At 36.3% G+C, this 22581-nt stretch overlaps 1 protein-coding gene across 1 annotated transcript in view; it reads right to left on the bottom strand.

The window, feature by feature from the left end:
- rk (G-protein coupled receptor rickets) overlaps positions 1-22581 on the bottom strand; it is a 244405-nt gene that overhangs the window by 47720 nt on the left and 174104 nt on the right. Inside the window, exons 7-9 of the mRNA XM_073967502.1 lie at positions 11736-11807; positions 11051-11122; positions 698-766 (exon numbers count right to left, since the gene is read on the bottom strand). Coding sequence (XP_073823603.1) covers positions 698-766; positions 11051-11122; positions 11736-11807 — 213 coding nt within the window. The remainder of the gene's footprint in view (positions 1-697; positions 767-11050; positions 11123-11735; positions 11808-22581) is intronic.

Raw genomic sequence — 22581 nt, 5'->3', positions numbered from 1 at the left:
TCATGCTGATATTCGCTACTACATACCTCCACCTACCAGTCGTGTCAGTGTTGGATCTCTTCTAATTTTGTTTAAAGAGGTTAACATTGTTGTCATTGTAGTCGTTGTTTTTGTTATGCTGATACTACTGCTTGATGTTATTTCTTGGCATTTGTCATCATTTCACCCGCATACCTTTTTCTTGGCCTGTTTAGTTGTTGTTACTGCAGTCTCCCCACGCATACATGCATGCATAGGATGACAAACATTTGTACAAAATAAAATCGAAGGATATATGGTTGGTTGGTTGTATTGTATCGTCATCTACTGTTTATAGAAAACCCAATGGTTGTCTATTGGAATGCAAAGATGCAACTAGGACATGTCTTCTTGGTTTATGTGAAAAGTTTATAGAATTGTATTTAGGTTGTTGGAGTTTTTCTTTCGCGTAAAGGAAGTCATGCCTAATGTTGTTTTTAGGCTTTAAACTTGTTTATTGACAAAATAATAGAATTTTTATGAAATTAAATTGGGATTTTATGTCATAAGGAAGTTTAAACAAATGGGGATGTCTGTAGAGAAGATTCAGCAGTACCACTGATAATAAGCTATAAAATTGATTACTAAAATCCACGCTGTAGCATAAATTAGAAAATAATATAATATAAGTTGATATAAAATATTTTTTCAATTAAATATTTTTAGGTTATGTACTTACAATTCTTGTAAATGGCTTAATTTATTTAGTCCTTCTGGCAGTGAATTTATTAGATTATCATCTAAAACTCTGAAAAGAAATAATATTAGATTAGTAAATATTTCAGGCCAGAGCATTTTTATCCCAATTGCCATTTGTATATCAAAATTGAATTTTCAGTAGAAGACCGTGAATTCGAATTAACAACAACCCCCGGCGAAAGTAAGGTGAGAGGTATACCAAGCAACGGTCCTCACCAACTCGAACGCGACACTTATTTTAGTTCATCTTTAATCTGAAATAGACACTATATTCGGTTTTTATGATCTGCCTGCAACTCATTACTTTAAGCATACAAAAAACGAAGAAAGAGATATATGTAACCCCCTAACATTGACGGCTATCGAAAACCTGTTAAGGACCATGTCCAATGAATGTGTGACCTCTCTTTTTAAAGTGTAGGTTGTACCTGTTAGGCAAAGATTAAAACATATCGTCTCCAAATTCTTCATTTCTATCATTAGGTACATCATACACGGCCACGCCCAACGGAAAATAAGGATAATTAGCGGTGAGCAAAATCGTAAAACATATTACACTGAACAACAAAATTGAACTTTTTTAAAATTACAAGAAACCCCACATATAATATGAAAGAGGACCGAAAAAAGAAGACACATGTATCGGCGTTTTGAAAGTTTACGTCGGGAAGTAACCTTAATAGGCGTGGCAAGTTCCGCCCATTTCTACAGGTTTTGAAATATTCGACATCAGATTTCTTGGAATCCTTGCATTTTAGGTATAAAGTGTCTTTGGCAATATTACTGACAACAATGCGGGGTATCTTTTTATGAAAAAAATTACCCTCATTCGAGCCACTAAAGGGGTCTTTTTTGAACTTTTTTTCAAAAACGTTTAAAAACTCCTTTAAAATGTGATCGTATCAGATCAAAATATTCTACAAAATTATTTGTCATAAAATTTTGCTATAGGTCCCCGAATACACCAGAAGTCTAAATCGTACCTAAACGCCAGGAATCTGCCAAAAGTAAAGTCACGTTTTAGGGTTAATGTACTTTAGCGGAATTTATTAGTTTTGTCCCACTAAACTTCATTCTAGATAGAAGACGTCAAAGGCAAAAATAATCTCCATCAAATTTCAATATAAGTCGCCGAATAAATGAAATATGTATTTGCTATATATATCAAGAAATTATATACATCAAATTTTGCAACAAAACACCCAAATATTTTTTTTTAAAAAAATTTGTTTTGTTCTTTTTTCGAGTTGATGCATGAAAGTAACATGAAATTTAGTGCTAGACGAAAGGTGTTAAAAGAAGAAGTATTCTACTCAAAATTTCATTGTAAGTCCTAGAACAAACTAGATATCTGAGTAAAATACTTTGTTAAGAAAATGACGTTACAAAATTAGATATTATAGTTAGAAATTATTTATTATTCTTTTAGACTCTATATTAAAATTTATACTATATTAAAATTTATACTACCTCACTTTTTGGGGATTGTGTCAAAAGAAGAAATGTTCTAAATCAAATTTCATTATGAGTCTCTGAACAAAAGAAATTTTTAGCTATAATATTTAACATCTCCCGAAGCTTTCGGCGACTTATATTGAAATTTGATGGAGATCATGTTTGTCTTTGACGTCTTCTATCTAGAATTAAGTTTAGTGGGACAAAACTTAATAAATTCCGATAAAGTACAACATTAATCCTAAAACGTGATTTTACTTTTGGCAGATTCCTGGCGTTTAGGTACGATTTAGAGTTTTGGTGTATTCGGGGACATATAGTCAAATTTTATGACAAATAATTTTGTAAAATATTTTGATCTGATACGATCTCATTTTAAAGGACTTTTTAAACGTTTTTGAAAAAATGGACCAAAAAGACCCCTTTAGTGACTCGCATGAGGGTTAATTTTTTTTCAAAAAAAGATACCCCGCATTGTTGTCAGTAATATTGCCAAAGACACTTTATACCTAAAATACAAGGATTCCAAGGAATCTTATGTCGAATATTTCAAAACCTGTAGAAATGGGCGGAACTTGACACGCCTATTTAGGTTACTTCTCGACGTAAACTTTCAAAACGCCGATACACGTGTCTTCTTTTTTTTTTGGTCCTTTTTCATAATCTGGCCGAATTATCTTGTAATTATTTTTTGTGTTGTACTGTGTTATCGGAGAAATATCTTTCATATTTAAAGAGCTACAACTTCATTATGGATGCACATATCGACAACATTTTTCAGATTCGTTGTGTTTACTGTAAGAACAAAATATAAGCATATGTAAAAGTTAACATCACATTTTTTTGATTTTTGTCCACGCGGCAACACTGTGCGGCGCATGTATTCTATTAAATGTTGTTCACCTATAAAAAGGCTATTAACATCAAATTTTTTTGGGAAATGCTTAATTTTTTTAAATTATTTTTAAAGACTGCAAACAGTAAGTATTGGCTAATGAATGCATAAATTTGTATAAATTTTTTAATTCTAATTTTATTACTATTTCTCAAACGCGTGCAAAGGATTTTTCTCAATTTTTCTTGTTATTTTCTTTTAAAAAAAGTCTGAGATTTTTTACTAATTTTATTTTTCTCCTACAAACCGACAACAAGCAATTTTTTTACATTTTATACAAAAAGACATTAAGAAGTCTTTCGTTTTGTTGGTTTACGATAGGCAATTTAGTTACGAGTAATTTCTCGCAAATTTATGCTCAATAATCGATAATTTTACTCGATAGCGAATGTTGTCATCCCAACTTTGAGTACTCGGTTCGAAACAACTCGATATCGAATCACATAATTAGGCCCCTTATTTTATTATTTTGATATAATTTGTTGGTTTCCTTAATGTCTGTTCCAGAACCTGCAAGAAGCTACTATTTTTAACTACGATAATTTTTTTCCTTTATTTTATCGAAAAAATAGTCAAAATTAGTAGATTCTTGCAGATCTGGTAAAGACCATTTGTTTCAAATTTTTATTTTTAGCACAATTTATATAACCGAGCCCGAATTCCGTGTCGCACATAGAATGATCTCAATTGAAGATAAGTTTTTTAAGCAGAAATATTCAAAAAATGTGGCTGAATATTGTTTTCCATCACAGAATAATGTGATGTTGCCTTGTCTGAGAATTGAACCATAGGGTTGTTCTGCGGAAATCATGAACAGTTTTAAGACTATGGAATTGATTAAAAATACGTTATAACCGTTGGCAGTGCTATAGCAGAACATAAGACTTACGTATAACTATAAGCCTCATATGATTCAGAACCATCTTCTCCCAAACGGATGGTTGTTACTCTTCCTTTGTTTGTTAATAAATAAAAAACTCTATTGTCAATTCTTACAATACAATTTTTATTATTAAATTGTACTGTTTTTGTTGTTGTTGTTAGTTGTTGATACAACAAACATTGCTGTTGTTGTTACTATCCACTGTTGCTGTTATAACATATTTTCTCTGCTTTCTCTCTGTGCCAACAAAAAAAAAAACTGAACACAAAAATTGCAATAAGTTTTGCGTCAGCTGTTGGCAATTGTTTTGTTGTTCTTGTTACTTGTTGTTTGGCTACTCTGCGAATATTCCTGGAATGCGACGGGGTTAAATAAATAAATATTGCAGTCTACAACAAAGGGATATTAGTAGGTGGTGTGTGTGTCGGAGTAAGGGGAGTGTGAAAAGTGTTAAGCTTAAACAAAAACTATGAGAAATATTCTTAACTTGGCAGGATATCAATGCACATAACCGAAAAAAAGTTTATCGAAAGGTTAATAAACTGCAAAGATAACCTAAAGCTGGAAAGTGGGTATTTGGTGAGGGCGTTCGGGTGAAGTTGTTCTCCATAGTTTTCAAGGGGCTTAAATCTTTTTTTTAAATCGGTATTGGTACTTGTTTTGCCTTATTCTCCATATAAAAGTCAAACGGTTTGACTCAAACCTTACGTGAAGTGTGTGTTTTTTCATTCTTTTAAAGCTGTAAGGACTTTACCTGTTGTCCTTTCTTCCTTTAGTTTTCTCTATGCCCATTAATATTATACTGACTTTGTTTATAATTGAAAGACCTCTTCTTTTTCAAGAACCAAATACCTCCTTGCCTCTTGTTCCTCCCCTGCGGCTGTTGTTGCTTTAAACAACTGTTTACTTAAACTCACAAGCTGCATTAACTTGTCAATATCAAAAATTTATCCTTCGACTAACCCCTTTTCCCGCACATTATTTATCCAATCTAAAAAATAATTCATTGAGTAAACAAACACTTAAAGCAAACCTGACAGGTTACTTCAACTGATAAAGCTGTTAGACAGGCAACTTGTCTTAAATAATTAGCTTCCTGTTGTGTTGGATGATTCACACCTTAGCGTGTTGCTTCACGAAGGTGTATTGTTAAGGAGGAAATTGTAACCCTTTAAGCGAAGAGGAAAAATAAAATAAAAACAAGGAAAAAAGAGTTAGACGCCTTTGCCCGCAAATAAATACCCATAACATATGCCTGTAAAAACATTAAAAGGAGTGGTGAACCGACATTTAAAACAAATCGGTTGAACCATTCGAGAGTTATGGTGCTTATCAGCCAGAAGGGTGAACATTACGAAGTCAATTAAAAATTGTCTGAAACGGGTTTCATTCAAACATATTTGGGATCCATAACAATTATTTTAGCTAGATACGTTTTTGTTAGTATCAACGTGTTTATACCCTCGTTAACCCAGAGACTGGGGGTATAAAAAAAAGAAATGTGTATTTTGATTCCATCACCAACTATGCTCTTTCCTTCAAGTGGCTTTGTTCTTCAAAGGGTTAATAATAAAACATTACCTGTAACATTTTCATCGCTTCTCCCACCTAGCGGATATATTAAAATTCTCCAAACTCTAAAACATTTACCCGGTAAATCATTCAATTCATTCATATTCTATGCGTACAACCCACCCACGCACACATCAAATAAATCCTTTTTCCTTCCAATAAAGTCACTACTAAATACTTCTTTATGGGAGTTTTTGTTGTTCATCTGTTGTGAATCGACGGTGTTAAACTTTAACTTTTTACTTTCATTCTCTTTTAATGGTGAACATAAACATGAGTGAAATTTATTTCACTTCTTCACAACCTTTGGTAGGTCAGGCGATTTATCATCTCTAGCTTCACATAGTGTAGCAGCAGAATGTACTGCTGCTCGATATGCAAATCGTTTAAAGGTAACTGAATTTCCTATACATACATTGTGAAGTGAGTGGGAGAGGTATGAAAGGTTGGGTTAGAAGTCCAACAAAACAGCGCAAAGTGCCACAGAATACCATATCTTACAGAAAGCGGGCGTCTATTGACCCTCTCTAAAAGAAAGATGGTCTCTGGAAGAAAGGGTGCTTCTTAACACATTTTCTAAAACAAAGAGTGTTTCTATAGTCTCCTTCTGAAAGAAAAGGTGCATCATAAGAGCTTTTCTAAAAGAAAGAAAGGGTGCTTCTAAAAATATCTTTTCTGAAAAAAGGGTGCTTCTGAAAGAAAGGGTGCTTCTAAAAAGATCTTTTCTGAAAAAAGGGTGCTTCTGAAAGAAAGGGTGCTTCTATAAAGATCTTTTCTGAAATAAAGGGTGCTTCTATAAAGATCTTTTCTGAAATAAAGGGTGCTTCTATAAAGAACTTTTCTGAAATAAAGAGTGCTTCTATAAGGATCTTTTCTGAAATAAAGGGTGCTTCTATGGATACCCTTTCTAACAGAAAGGGTGCCTCTATGGATACCCCTTCTAAAAAAGCGGGCTTCTATAGACCCTGTCTGAAAGAAAGCGGGATTCTATAGAGCCTGTCTGAAAGAAAGCGGGCTTCTATAGACCCTGTCTGAAAGAAAGCGGGCTTCTATAAACCCTGTCTGAAAGAAAGCGGGCTTCTATAGACCCTGTCTGAAAGAAAGCGGGCTTTTATATACCATTTCCGAAAGAAAGACCCTTTCTGGAAGAAACGGTGCTTCGTAAGACCCTTTCTGGAAGAAATTGTGCTTCCTAAGACCCTTTCTGGAAGAAAGGGTGCTTCGAGGGACCTTTTCTGCAAGAAAGGGTGCTCCCTAAGACCTTTTCTGCAAGAAAGGGTGCTTCGTAAGACCCTTTCTGGAAGAAAGGTTTTCCTAAAACCCTTTCTGGAAGAAGGGTGCTTCGTAAGACCCTTTCTGGAAGAAAGGTTTTCCTAAAACCCTTTCTGGAAGAAGGGTGCTTCGTAAGACCCTTTCTGGAAGAAAGGTTTTCCTAAAACCCTTTCTGGAAGAAGGGCGCTTCCTAAAACCCTTCTTGAAAGAAAGGGTGCTTCCTAAAACCCTTTCTGGAAGAAAGGGTGCTTCCTAAAACCCTTTCTGGAAGAAAGGGTGCTTCCTAAAACCCTTTCTGGAAGAAAGGGTGCTTCCTAAGCCCCTTTCTGGGAGAAAGGGTACTTCCAAAGATCCTTTCTTTAAGAAAGGGTGCTAGAAAGGGTGCTTCCTAAGATCCTTTCTCTAAGAAAGGGTGCTAGAAAGGGTGCTTCCTAAGATCCTTTCTCTAAGAAAGGGTGCTAGAAAGGGTGCTTCCTAAGATCCTTTCTCTAAGAAAGGGTGCTAGAAAGGGTGCTTCCTAAGATCCTTTCTCTAAGAAAGGGTGCTAGAAAGGGTGCTTCCTAAGATCCTTTCTCTAAGAAAGGGTGCTAGAAAGGGTGCTTCCTAAGATCCTTTCTCTAAGAAAGGGTGCTTCCTAAGATCCTTTCTCTAAGAAAGGGTGCTTCCAAAGATCCTTTCTCTAAGAAAGGGTGCTAGAAAGGGTGCTTCCTAAGATCCTTTCTCTAAGAAAGGGTGCTAGAAAGGGTGCTTCGTAAGACCCTTTCTAGAAAAAGGGTGCTTCGTAAGATCCTTTCTCTAAGAAAGGGTGCTAGAAAGGGTGCTTCGTAAGACCCTTTCTAGAAAAAGGGTGCTTCGTAAGACCCTTTCTGGAAGAAAGGGTGCTTCCTAAGACCCTTTCTGGAAGAAAGGGTTGTTCCTAAAAACTTTTCTGGAAGAAAGAGTGCTTCCTAAAACCCTTTCTGGAAGAAAGGGAGCTTCCTAAAACCTTTTCTGGAAGAAAGGGTGCTTCCTAAAACCCTTTCTGGAAGAAAGGGAGCTTCCTAAAACCCTTTCTGGAAGAAAGGGTGCTTCCTAAAACCCTTCTTGAAAGAAAGGGTGCTTCCTAAAACCCTTTCTGGAAGAAAGGGTGCTTCCTAAAACCCTTTCTGGAAGAAAGGGTGCTTCCTAAAACCCTTTCTGGAAGAAAGGGTGCTTCCTAAAACCCTTTCTGGAAGAAAGGGTGCTTCCTAAAACCCTTTCTGGGAAAAAAGGGTGCATCCTGAAGCCCTTTCTGGAAGAAAGGGTGCTTCCTAAAACCCTTTCTGGAAAAAAGGGTGCTTCCTAAAACCCTTTCTGGAAGAAAGGGTGCTTCCTAAAACCCTTTCTGGAAGAAAGGGTGCTTCCTAAAACCCTTTCTGGAAGAAAGAGTGCTTCCTAAAACCCTTTCTGGAAGAAAGGGTGCTTCCTAAAACCCTTTCTGGAAGAAAGGGTGCTTCCTAGGATCCGTTCTAAAAGAAAGGGGGCTTCCTAAGACCCTTTCTGGAAGAAAATGTGCTTCCTAAGACCCTTTCTGGAAGGAAGGGTGCTTCCTAAGACCCATTCTAGAAGAAAAGGTGCTTCCTAAGACCCATTCTAGAAGAAAAGGTGCTTCCTAAGACCTATTCTATAAGAAAAGGTGCTTCCTAAGACCCTTAGTGGAAGAAAGGGTGCTTCCTAAGACTCTTTCTAGAAGAAAGGGTGCTTCCTAAGACTCTTTCTAGAAGAAAGGGTGCTTCCTAAGACCCTTTCTAGATGAAAGGGTGCTTCCTAAGACCCTTTCTAGAAGAAAGGGTGCTTTCTAAGACCCTTTCTAGAAGAAAGGGTGCTTCCTAAGACCCTTTCTAGAAGAAAGGGTGCTTCCTAAGACCCTTTCTAGAAGAAAGGGTGCTTCCTAAGACCCTTTCTAGAAGAAAGAGTGCTTCCTAAGACCCTTTCTAGAAGAAAGAGTGCTTCCTAAGACCCTTTCTAGAAGAAAGGTTGCTTCCTATGATCCTTTCTGGTAGAAAGGGTGCTTCAATGGACCCTTTCTAGAAGAAAGGGTGCTTCCTAAAACCCTTTCTAGAGGAAAGGTTGCTTCCTATGATCCTTTCTGGTAGAAAGGGTGCTTCAATGGACCCTTTCTAGAAGAAAGGGTGCTTCCTAAGACCCTTTCTAGAGGAAAGGTTGCTTCCTATGATCCTTTTTGGTAGAAAGGGTGCTTCATGGACCCTTTCTAGAGAAAGGGTGCTTCCTAAGACCCTTTCTAGAGGAAAGGTTGCTTCCTATGATCCTTTCTGGTAGAAAGGGTGCTTCAATGGACCCTTTCTAGAAGAAATGTTGCTTCCTATGATCCTTTCTGGTAGAAAGGGTGCATCAATGGACCCTTTATTGAAGAAAGAGTGCTTCTTGAGACCCTTTCGGGAAAAAAGGGTCCTTCCTAAAACCCTTTCTGCAAGAAAGGGTGCTCCCTAAGACCTTTTCTGCAAGAAAGGAGGCCTCGTAAGATCCTTCCCGGAAGAAAGGGTTTCCTAAAACCCTGTCCGGAAGAAGGGTGCTTCCTAAGACCCTTTCTAGAAGAAAAGGTAATTCCTAAGGCTCTTTATAGAAGAAAGGGTGCTTCCTGAGACCCTTTCGGGAAGAAAGGGTGCTTCCTTAAAGCCTTTCTGGAAGAAAGGGTGCTGATATTATCCTTTCTGGAAGAAAGGGTGCTAAAATGTATCTTTTCTGGAAGAAAAGGTGTTGAAATTTATCCTTTCTGGAAGAAAAGGTGTTGAAATTTATCCTTTCTGGAAGAAAGGGTGCTGGAGTTTATCCTTTCTGGAAGAAAGGGTGCTGGAATTTATCCTTTCCGAAAGAAAGGGTGCTGAACATCTGAAGGGTTGGACAGATCTCTGAAGCGGTGTTTAATGAACTCTCTGAAACTAGACCAATTAGCTTTCCAATTTTTGATGAAAGTGCGGCACTCAGAGTTGATGAAATCGGGCGGTCTGTTAATGGATGCTATTATGTGAAGATGGTCTGACCCAAGAGAAACGACGGGTTGCCAGGTGACGTCATTTATCAGACCGGGTGACACGATGTTTATATCTGGCAAAATGTGACACTCTCCGGAAATTGTCGTACGGGCATCCTCATTGACCGTGCAAATCATAATCTGGACAGCCAGGACTATTCATTTCAATTCCACGATGACGGGTTCTTCGATAATAGGTTTAGGGAAGAAGTCGTTGACATCACTGTGACTAATGTGGATGACTTCACTATCAGTAACTGTGGAGTATCGGATGAATATCCCATTTCGGAAAACAAGATTATATTCTTTCATGTCACTGGAAGAGGAGTTAGGCAGAAATCTTACAGCAATCCGAAGAGAACTATTTTAGAAGAATTAAGAGAGTACCCTATGGCTAGACATAAAAGTCCAGTATTATCAAACTTTTCCTCAACTGCTAGGAACAATCTTGCTCGTATGGCTTAATAAAGGCTTGGCTAATTACTAGAAGGGCTTACGAAAAAGGCATTGGGATGTGTACAGTATGTACAACAGAACATCCTGGATTAGATTCAGAGAGGCTATCGAGGGAATTGATTCCGCTACTGGATTTCGCAAAATACTGCCAACCAACTCCGGTTTCGAAGAATGTTGGTTTGTACGCGCAAAAGGCAAGCTGCTTCTATAAACCCTCTCTGAAAGGGTGCTTCTTTAGACATAAATATTTATCTACAAATAAATTGTAAGATAAGAGGGAGACATGGTATATACCAAGCAATTACTATTAAACGCGATGTCCCCTGCTGGGCTATCTCTAACACTCGCTAATGATAACAACATTCTTAACCACACAATGAAGGTCTATTCTGTCATAATTCCATGGAACCCCAAAAAATCACCATTACTATCCTACCTTCTTTCATGTCTCTGCCTTTTTATCACCTTCCACTAAACCATAAATTTCACTTGCACTTGTGTTACCCGAATATGAGGAATGCAATTCATAACAAAAAAAAAATATTTTTTATAACTTTTGGTGGTCTTTACATATTTTTACATATATTTGTTCCTAACATCTTCTTCTGTTGCTACCGTCAGCTCGTTTCCTTCCGGTTATCTTTATAAAGAAAATTTGTTTTGTAACTAAATACTTTACACCTTTATGAAGGAAATTCAAAAGTAAAATAACAACAATATTGAGATACAAATAGCAATGTGGTGGGAAATGAACATTTAGAAAGCCATAAAAAAGAGGCCAACGACTTACAGAATTTCCAAAGCTGTTAAATTTGTAAAGGCGCCAGAGGAGATTTTCATGATTTGATTGCGTTTCAACAGACTGTAAAGAAATTAAGAAAAGTATAACAAAACACATTTACAAATATGCATATTTAAAGTTAAGCTATAAAGGATAGATTTATTACGAGAGATATATGTTAGGAGAAATGGAAGAAATGTTGTGGAAATTCAATAAAATATTTAGGGCAAGTTAATAAGATTTATAAGCCATTTTTGGAAAGAAATTCAATTATATTTAATTAAGTCAGCAGATATTCAGTATAATTTGATTTAAGTTATATATGTTTAAGGCATTGGCGTAGCTAGATGTGTTTACCAAGGGAAAAAATGTTAGAGGAGGAATCATATTCTGAGAATGAAATAGGGTATTTTAAAAATTTAAAAATATATATTGTTGCTACTACCATATGTTTTGTGTCATTATATTGCATGACACAAAATATGTGGTTGAACGAAACATTTATATTTTCACGTTTTTAAAATTCCAAATTTTGTTCTCAGAATTTGATTACACGAAAAATATACATATCATTAACTGTTTTTGACCTAATATTTGACCAGCTACGCCAATGCTCTTAAAATATGTTTGAAATATAAATTTTCCCTTGCCTCTGAAATGAATTATTGATTTGTTTGTATGCGGTTTTACTTACAGTACCACCAGATTGGCCATTTTTGGAAAATCCTCATCATTGATTATTGTCAATAAATTGCTGCCAAGATTTCTAGATGTAAGATATTTCAAAAATATAATTAATTTTATAAATTCATTTTATGTATCTCTTTTCCAGAGCAATGAATCACAGAGAATATTACAGCCTATCGATAGGGAAATGAACAAAAAGCCCACCAACCCAATTGTATTTCTCAAATTTTGAATTTGTGTAGAACAAAAAATAAAAGAAATATTTGGGTGTTTTTCTTTCACATACATTTTCGTTTAGACTTTTTGAAATAGTATATTAACATTTGTTAATTTTCAAAACTACTTGAAGGCTATAATTTCTTTTGTATAAAAATGATAAGCTTAAACATATTAGCTAACAAAGGTCAAAAGTATTCTCTGGATTCCATCGCTCAAGTAAGGGTTAAGTCTATATATGTATATAACAATGCGTGTATTCAATAGATATGAAATATCGTAAAAAGTTGTAGGTTATAAAACATAAGTTATTAATTGAGTTATGTTTTGTTGTAATTGTATTATTTACAAGAATAAATGTTAATTTTATAGATAAATACATAAATTGAACAATATTGTACAACTATAAATGTAGATTTTTGATTAATAGACTATCAAAATGTTACAGTAGCATTTATCCGTACTGAAAATCATGTTGTAAAAATCAAAAACAAATAATAACAAGACGGGGCCGACCATGTAATAACCTACATCAATACTCACCCCTGTACATAACTTTGTCACGGATCAACATTAATACCAGAAAACTTACTTACATATCGCTCATTTACTCAAAGAGTGACACATTTCAAAAAATCAAGTTTCGAGAAAAACGCGTTTTAAGTTGTCGATTGAAATTTGACTTCCCAAGCTAAAAAGATTATTACATAAAAACTAAAAAAAAACTAGTTGGGCCATATTTTGCAGAGAACTAGCCAGATATCAGTGCTAAATTTCTTTGCAAGATCAAGCATGACTTGAAGTGTTTTAGTGCTTCATAAATGCAAAAAACTTTTTTGATGATTTATGCCAAACTCCTAGAAAATAAGCTGTAACTCGTTGAGTTTTAGAGATATCAACTTGAAAATTTGACACAAGATAAAGTAGAAGTCGTAGAAAAAATAGAAATTGCTAACTCAAAAAACCCATTTTTTGAGTTATGCCAGTCTTTGAGTAAAGGAGCGATATGTACATCAATGTTCTATAGAAAATTCGACCAGCTGAACTAACAATATCAACACAAACAAGTAAAAAAGTATCAGTCGGCTTTGCTGACAGAGGTATACCCTCAGCCTATGTGAAATGAAAAAAATTTTTCAAAAAAATCGTATGTTTTTTTTTTTTTTTTTTTTTGAGGAGGTCTTCAGAATTTTGGGCATATGAACTTGTCGACAAAGATATGGATTAGGATAAAATCCCAAAAGTTTTGCGGGGGAGGTACCTAAAGAAAAGGACCGACATAGTCCATTTTAGAAGTGTGTCGTATTTTGGGAGTCATTTCTCTCGATAGGACCATTATTATCAGCAAACATGGACTTGCTCACGAAACACATCATATCGCTGTAAACAGGGCTACTAGGAGTACCTTTGTTAAAAATTTCCAAAGGATTCTCGCACAGACCCCTAACCGCACTTAATCAAAAATATTGATCATTTGTGTGGGTGGTACCCTAAAGGCCTGGGTACATAAGCTGCCTCGCCTGATTGCCTTGCTTTCCTGATTTATTTCTGACATATTAAAAATATAAGAATAAAGAAGGCCGAGCAAATTTCGAACTGGGTTGCCCTTTTCTTTTTTATTCTTTCATCAGAAGCAGGCAAGGCAAGTAGGCAAGGCAGCTTATGTACCTAGGCCTTAAGGAATGGGCAGATAAGGCCCACTTTTGAACACAAACTAAGTTTGGATCACATATTTCGAGATCCAAATTTGCGCTTACCATTTTAGCGAATATTTTAGAACTCTTGTGGTGGAGGTACCGGAAGGAGTGGACCTATAAGCACCATCTTCGAATTACATCTAATATTCGAAGAAATATTACGGTATGCAAAGTATTGGGTTCGGCAGTTGTCGTGCGCACCAGCCAATACACATGCTGGACGTAGAGTTTTTTACAGTCTTCGGGTCAGTTTTCTCAAGAAGTTTGAACTTGCCACTGAACAAACTTATACCATCGTCATAGGGGCCTTAAGTGCAACCTGTTGCAAGAAAAATCAAAACGATTCGAGAGTAGGTCCTAACCTGTATTTTTCCGAAATTTGGTGTGGGAGGTATCCGAAGGAGTTGACATATATAGTCTATAATCTAACCTGATCTATGTCTCGTAGAAATGTCTAAGGTATGGACCAAATCGGTTACTGACTTCGAGAGCTATCGTGCGCACCATTTTAGCGAAAAGTTTTGAACTTTTGAGGGAGTGGACCGACTATTGCTGAACTTTTGATCGAATCGGTTTATTCATTCGAGAGTTACCACGCGCTCCATCCACAACACATGGTGCCATATCGGGTTTTAATAGCTTGCAGGCAATTTTTTAAGGAAGTATGGACTGGAATAAAAGTTGTTACACCAAAAAACAAAATGATTCGAGAGGAGGTCTTAAACTGCACTTTTCCGAAATTTTGTGTGGAAGGTGGGCAAATATAGTTCATATTCGAATCTGATCTATATCTGGTAAATATACTAGGGTGTATAAAGTATGGACCAAATAGGTCACTCCCTTCAAGAGTTATCGTGCTTAAAAAATATCGAAAGCCTTGAAGTACGCTTCTATGGGGATATAGGAAGACGTGGCACTATACTGATAATACTCTTCTGGAATATTTTATAACTCTTGAAAGACGAAATAACGAATTTCAGCCATTTCGGTTGGATACTGACGTCACAATCTTCAGTATTACGAAAATCCGGAGGTACTGTTCTATGGGGGCTATATCGAAACGTGGACCTATACCGACGAATTTTAGTCAGAAATGTGGTAATATGAAAGCGTGGACCTGTACAGACATATTTCTGGCGAACAGTTTTATATCACATTGAAGACTATATACCAAATTTCAGCCATTTTGGTGGAATATTGAAGACACAACCTTCAAAATACGAAAAATCGGGAGGTACATTTCCATGGGGGCTATATGAAGGCATGAACCGATACCGACAAAGTGCTGGGGGAAAGTTTTATACCACCAACGTAGACTAAGTACCAAATTTCAGCCATTTCGGTGTGATAATGAAGCTAAAACCTTCAAAATACCGAAAATCGGGAGGTACCGTTCTATGGGGGCTATACGAAGGTGTGGACCGATACCGACAAAATTCTGGGGGAAAGTTTTATAGCCCTAAATAAGACTACGTACCAAATTTCAGCCATTTTGGTAGGATAATGAAGCTAAAACCTTCAAAATACCGAAAATCGGGAGGTACCGTTATAGGGGGGCTATATGAATGTGTGGACCGATACCGACAAAATTCTGGGGGAAAGTTTTGTGCCCTAAAGAAGACTACGTACCAAATTTCAGCCATTTTGGTAGGATAATGAAGTTAAAACCTTAAAAATACCGAAAATCGGGAGGTACCGTTCTATGGGGGCTATATGAAGGTTTGGACCGATACCGACAAAATTCTGGGGGAAAGTTTTATACCCCTAAAGAAGACTACGTACCAAATTTTAGCCATTTTGGTAGGATAATGAAGCTAAAACATTAAAAATACCGAAAATCGGGAGGTACCGTTCTATGGGGCTATATCAAAACGTGGACCGATATATCCCATTTTCAATACCAACCATCCTGCAAGTAATAAAAACTTCTGTACCAAATTTTGACTCTCTATCTTTAAAATTGCGAGCTGTATCTTGATTTCAACAGACAGACAGACGGACGGACAGACAGACATGGTCAAATCGACATAGAATTTTATGCTGATCAATATTATATATAGTTTGTAGGGTCTCCGACGAATATTTCGATGTGTTACAAACGGAATGACAAATTTAATTATACCCTCCATATGGTGGAGGGTATAAAAACTTACTTACATATGTACATTAGGGCTATAACCAAAAAAATACCACCACATAGCCGTGTAGAGCATGGAAAACTATTATGAAATACGGCGTCAATTTTTCTCTATCGCGAAAAAAGTTTCCGCACCAAATGCATTGAAGTTCAGTAATGCATTTTTTAATTTTAGCTGTTATGACAACATATTTGCTTTTAATTAAAATTTTTATTTTTTTGTAATCTAATTTAAAATCATTATCAAAGGAGTCTGGACCAATTTGTTCTCAAATCACGCCATTTCGGAGCATATTAGGAACTTTTGATACTATTGCAATTTTTGCTTTTTCTTTATAAACTCGTGAATTTTATGTTTATATTTTTTGTAGCTACCGGACAAAAGAATATGGGGTCATTTGCAACGAAGTCGCGAAAGTTACAGGCTGTTTTTGTTGACTTTGCCTGTGAGAATCGTATATATTTTTTACACAAATACAACACCAGTACCACGTGGGGAATTTTGTCCTAATAATAAAAACGCGTTTCTAAGATCGATTCGGTGAAAAAAGTTTCCGCGCCGACTGTAATTACTGAAACCCTTTTGATATTTTTTCTACTTACAATTTTAAATTTGCTTTGTTTGAATAAATATTTATAGAAAAAAATACAATTCTCACAGGCAAAGTCATTAAAAACTGTCTGTAACTTTCGCGAATTTAATGCAAATGACACCATATTCTCTTGTCCGATAGGTACAATAAATATAAACATAAAATTCACGAGTTTATAAAGAAAAAACAAAAATTGCAATAGTGTCAAAAATTCCTAAAATGCTCCGAAATCGCGCGATTTGAGAACAAATTGGTCCAGAACGCTTTGGTAATGATTTTAAATTAGATTACAAAAAAATAAAAAATGTAAATAAAAAGCAAATATGTTGTCATAACAGCTAAAATTAAAAAATGCATTACTGAACTTCAATGCATTTGGTGCGGAAACTTTTTTCGCGATAGAGAAAAAATTACACCTTTTTTCATAATAGTTTTTCATGCTCTACACGGCTATGTGGTGGTATTTTTGATATTTGCAAAAAAGTGCAAAAAGTTATATCCCTAATGTACATCAATGTTCTATAGAAAATTCGACGACCTAAGCTAACAATATCAACACAAACAAGTAAAATAAGTATAAGTATGTGAATTGAAACAAAAACCTTATGAATATAGGGGATCTTCAGAATTTTGGGCATATGAACTTGCCGACAAAGATATGGATTAGGATAAAATCCCAAAAGTTTTGCGGGGGAGGTACCTAAAGGAATGGACCGACATAGTCCATTTTGGATGTGTGACTTATTTTGGGAGTCATTCCTCTCGATAGGACCATTATTATCAGGAAGAATGGACTTGCGAATATTTTCGAATTTTTGTGGGGAAGGTACCGGAAGGAGTGCACCTATAGGCACAATCTTCGAATTTCATCTAATATTCGAAGAAATATTACGGTATGCAAAATGTGGACCAACGCAGTATTCGGTTCGGGAGTTGTCGTGGGGACCAGCCACTACACATTCTGGCCGTAGGGGTTTTGTACAGCTTTCGGGTTATTTTCTCAAGAAGTATGGATTTGCCACTGAACAAACTTGTACAATCGTCATAGGGGCCTTAAGTGCAACCTGTTGCAAGAAAAATCAAAAAGATTCGAATGGAGGTCCTAACCTGCACTTTTCCGAAATTTGGTGTGGGAGGTATCCGAAGGTGTTGACATACATGAGTACCATTTTAGCGAAAAGTTTTGAACTTTTGTGGGGGAGGTACCCAAGGGAGTGGACCGATAAGATCCATCTTAGAACTTGATTTTTGAACAACGGGCCAAATATTAGGATTGCCAAATTTCGAATCGGTTTATCCGTTCGAGAGTTACCGCGCGCTCCATCCAACACATAGTGCCACAGTTGGTTTTTAGAGCTTTCAGGCCATTTTCTCAGGAAGTATGGACTTGCCCCTGAAAAAACTTGCACCATCGTAATAGGGTCAGCGAATACAAGTTGTTACAACAAAAATAAATAGGATTCGAGTGGAGGTCTTAAACTGCGCTTTTTCGAAATTCTGTGTTGGAAGTACCCGAAGGAGTGAACCCATATGGTTCATATTCGAACTTTATCTATTATATAATTATCCCATACGGGAAAAGGGAGACTCCTCTCATATCAATGAGTGCACCCCGATTCATATTAGCTCTAGGATAAGGGACATACTGTTTATTGCCGAGTCCGAAAGGCGTGTCCTAGAACACCATTTGTAGAGAAGTTTTACATGGCTGAAATACTCAGGAAATGTCGCCAACATTGCTGAGGGGTATTTTGCCACCGTTGAAATTTTTGATGTTGCCTGGCCGGGGAATCGAACCCACGACCTTTAGCGTGCAAGGAGGGTGTGCATACCATTGCACCACGGTGGCACCCACTTTGTCTATTACGATGTGCAAAGTATGGACCAATTCGGTTTCTCCCTTTGAGAGTTATCGTGCGCCTATTTTTTCGAAAAAAAAAAATAACTTCTGTTTGGGAGGTACACGAGGAAGTAAGCCGATATGGCCCCTCTTCGAACTTAAACTATGTTTGGAAAAATATTACGAAAGCCAAATTTTGGATTCAATCGGTTGATCTGTTCGATCTGTTATCGTGCGCTTCAACCAGCCAGTCAGATAGACAGACGGACGAACATGGCTAAAACAACTTCAAATTGTCTGAAACGGATTTCGTCCAAACATATTTGGGTTCTAAAGCCATTATTTCGATGAAGCACAATTTGCCCGTATTGAAGTGTATATACCCTCGTTAGCATAAATGCTGAGGGTATAAAAAAGTGGTCCAATGTCTAATTTCTACACCTTAACATTTTGCAGAGCTAATGTGGATTATTTTAGATTTTGGGGAATAAGAAATTAAATAGATTCACTGTCATTTTGCCTGAAAACTCTTTTGGTATTGAAAGACTCAGAGAGGTTATTTCACATTTTAGCTGTAGATCCTGCAAAACTGTATCAACTTCTCTGAAATGTCAATGGCAGACATAGCTTGAAACACCGTTATAAGCAACGAATAGGTAGAATGTGTCTTTCTTTTTGTGAGTTTAACCCATGATTTGGCGTACATAAGTGTGTGCCGATAGGATTTGAAGTAGTGTTAAACATTATTTCATTTACCATAGATTTTAGCCGTTTACACTAGGCCGGGGCGATTTGTGTGGAAGGAAAAAACCTTAACGGGCCCTTCACGTTTATGATTCCTGGGATTAAACTGAACAAAAAAGTCGACTAGACTACATGTCTACAGTGAATATCGAGCCTCCCGATATTGACTTGAAGTTTTCTATTGAAGTTTTTTGGATATTGAAGTTTTTTGGACTTCAAAATATCTCAAATCGGGCGGTACCGTTATATGGGGGCTATACCAAAACGTGGACCGATATATTCCATCTTCGAACTTGGCATGCCCCCAAAAAATCCTATATTTCCAAAATTTCAGCATCCTAACTCAATTTTTGTGGATGCTAGACTGATTATCACAAACGGACGGAGAGGCGGACTTGCATAAAAAACCAAAAGATTAAAATACACAAAATTGCATAGCTCCTCTATTTCTCAACCGATTTCATTAGTTTTTCCGTTTTCGGAAGCGAATTTAATTTCCTTTTTGGTGAAAATAAATAATTATACTGTGTGGTATCTTCTAAGCAGCCCAGCGCACGAGGAAAATAATTTTCCCGTTTTTTGTCCGGTTTTTTTACAATTCAACAACTATAACATAGTCATTTGTTACCCGATTTAAAAAAATAATAGCTTATTCGAAAGATATTATTCACCCCTTTAAAAAAAGGATCAATAGAAATCCGTTGTGAACAAATATATGCAAGTTTAAATTTTAAAACACAGATTTTCACTACTTTTACCGTTATAAAAAAATAAACGAAGTGACACAAACGAACTAAAGGCATTGTCGTTGTCCATGGATCCCAACATATTTTTCTGGTAAACATTTCAAGGGCAAAACTGCCTGAAGCAGCATTCCAATACTTTTGGGATGTACTGGAGAGTTCTTAATTATTGTGTTGGCTACAATTTTGGTCTTTGTGTTGGATCGAAAATCTCAATGGTTTGACTGTTATATGCCAAAATGTCTAAAAAACGTGGATAAAAAATTTAAAGTCAAAATCGGGAGGCACGATTTTCACCGTAGACATATGGTCCAGTCGACTTTTTTGCTCAGTTCAATCCCAGGAATCAGAAACGCGAAGGGCTCATTAAGGTTTTCAAATCTCCCCGGCCTACTTTACACAGTACGCTAGACCGTATGTGTGTTTTTTAATGGTAAAAGTACTAAAAGAGCGAACTGTGAACAATGAGATACACATAAAACTTTATTCAAAAAGTACGGTAACGGAAAAATTGAAAAAAGTCAAAACAACTGGAACAAATGTCAAAGTCGGTCTACCAGTTAATCAGAAGGCGGCAACCATGTTACTATTTTTACACGCTCAAATTTGTCGTGTAAATAGTTTTTAAAACGAGCGTCATTTAACGCCATTTTTGTTTAAAGAGAAGTGAACATTTTACATTTCACGAACGGGGTTTCAGGTTTGCTTAAATGTGGTAAAAATTGCAAAAACTTTTTAGTTCTGGAACAATGCTAGTACTTTTTATGCGATAGGCACCGAACATAACAAACTGAAATGTTAATTCCAAATTATCAGTACGCTTTATGTATCAGTAACTTTTATCCCGACATTTTTCGGTGGTACTTTGTGTTTCTACTCTCTGCAGGTTTTGGTTCTGTACTCCGCATTCTTCTCTTCAGAAGCCTTTGAACACTCATGATCGTGCCACAGATCTTTAGCTGATGGTTTTTGACTTACCGACAAAAATCTGTAAAATAAAAATTCTTATAATTTCGGTAATTAACTAAATTTTTCGGTAAGTTAACAACCAAAATAAAGCTGTCGCCAAGCCCTACCGATAGCAACAGTGTTGTCATTTTTTTTATACTTTTCATTTAAACTTGGCTTGATTAAAAGATTTCGAACGATAGACGGGACACATAGCCAGACATTAATTAACAACCCATACTGGTAATGCAAAGAGTAGCTTGTTTTGTTTTTGCGCGTTACTATTTCATAGACGAGCTGAAGGGAGTCTTCATAGACAAACTAAAGGGAAGACGAACTGAAGAGAGTCTTTATAGACAAACTGAAGGGAGTCTTTATAGACAAACTGATGGGAGTCTTTAATCACGAGATGAAAGCAATTTTTATAGATGAACTGAAGTGAGTCTTTCTATACTAGAAGCGAGTATGTATTTATTTTTACTCAATTCGAACGGAGTCTGTAACACGAGCTAAGGTGAGTCTTTTTAAACAAACTGATGTGATTCTTTTATACGAGTTTAATGGACTATAAAAGTCGAGTTAATGGGAGTCTTTAAAGACAAACTGAAAAGAGTCTTTATATTTTATCTTGAACTGGACACGGTGCTCTTGAATCAATTTTTAATGGAAGGGAAGTTTTTGCGGATTCTGAAACTACAATGTTCATAGATGAGAAAAATCAAAAATCGTCGGAGCGCTTTTTAAATAAACCGCGATTCAAGTTGACATTTTTAGGAGTTTTTTAGGTTTTCACGATTTTGCTTGGAAACCGCAAGCCCTATCGAAATGGGACTAAAAAAATATCGTAGCTATGAAAATTCTCTACAAGATTGGCCGTTATGATATTTTCGTAGGTGTTGCCGTTATTGAGAAATAGAAGTTCAAATTCTCACAATGCATTGACTGTATCGTCTCCTTATAAAACAATGGCATGACTACAATTTCCCAACTTAAACTTATATGTATATCTCAAAAATGGTGCAACCTAGGAAAAAATTACGAAAGCCAATCTTCTAGAGAATTTTCACAGCTATAAGATTTTTCCTAGTCCCATTCTGATAGAACTTGCGGATTCCAAGCAAAATCGTGAAAACCTAACAAAACAAGTAAAAAATTATCAGTCGGCTTTGCCGACAGAGATATACCCTCAGCCTGTGTATATTGAAACAATTTTTTCCCAAACAACGTATGTATTTAGGGGGGGGTTTTAAAAATTTTGGGCGTTTGAACCGACAAAAATGGATTAAAGATCAAAAGTTTTGCGGAGGAGATTCTAAAAGGAATGGATCGACATTGACCATTATGGAAGTGGATCTCCAGCCACTACATATGGTGGCATAGGGGGTTTTTACACCCTTCTGGCTGTTTGCTCAAAAAGTATGGACTTACCCCTGAAAAATAACTTTTACCATCGTAATTGAGTCAGCGAATGCAAGTTGCTTCAACAAAAACCAAAGTGATTCGATATCAGGTCTTAAAGTGAACTTATCCGAAATTTTGTGTGGGAGGTACCGGATGGAGTGAACAAATATAGTCAATATTTGAATCTGATCTATATCTGGTAGATATATTAGGATGTGTAAAGTATGGACCAATTCGGCCACTCCCTTCAAGAGTTACCGTACGAACAATTTTTCCGAATATTTTTGAACTTTTGTGGGGGAGGTTCCTGAAGGAGTGGAACGATATGGCTTATCTTTGAACTTAAACTAAGTTTGGACAAAATATTACTAAGGCCAAATTTTGGAACGAATCGGCAAATCCATTCTAGAGTTATCTTGCCCTCCAACCACCTCACACGGTGTCATAGGTTTTTTTGGCAACTTTCATGATATTTTCTTAGGAAGTGTGGACTTGCCCCTGATGAAACTTGTACCGTCGTATGAGGGGCAGTGA

The sequence above is a fragment of the Musca autumnalis genome, unplaced genomic scaffold, assembly GCF_047663935.1.
Source record: "Musca autumnalis isolate F117 unplaced genomic scaffold, ASM4766393v1 scaffold_2, whole genome shotgun sequence".
Lineage (NCBI taxonomy): Eukaryota > Metazoa > Arthropoda > Insecta > Diptera > Muscidae > Musca > Musca autumnalis.
The sequence above is the reverse complement of the archived record's forward strand: the minus strand, read 5'-3'. Positions and strand labels throughout refer to the sequence as shown.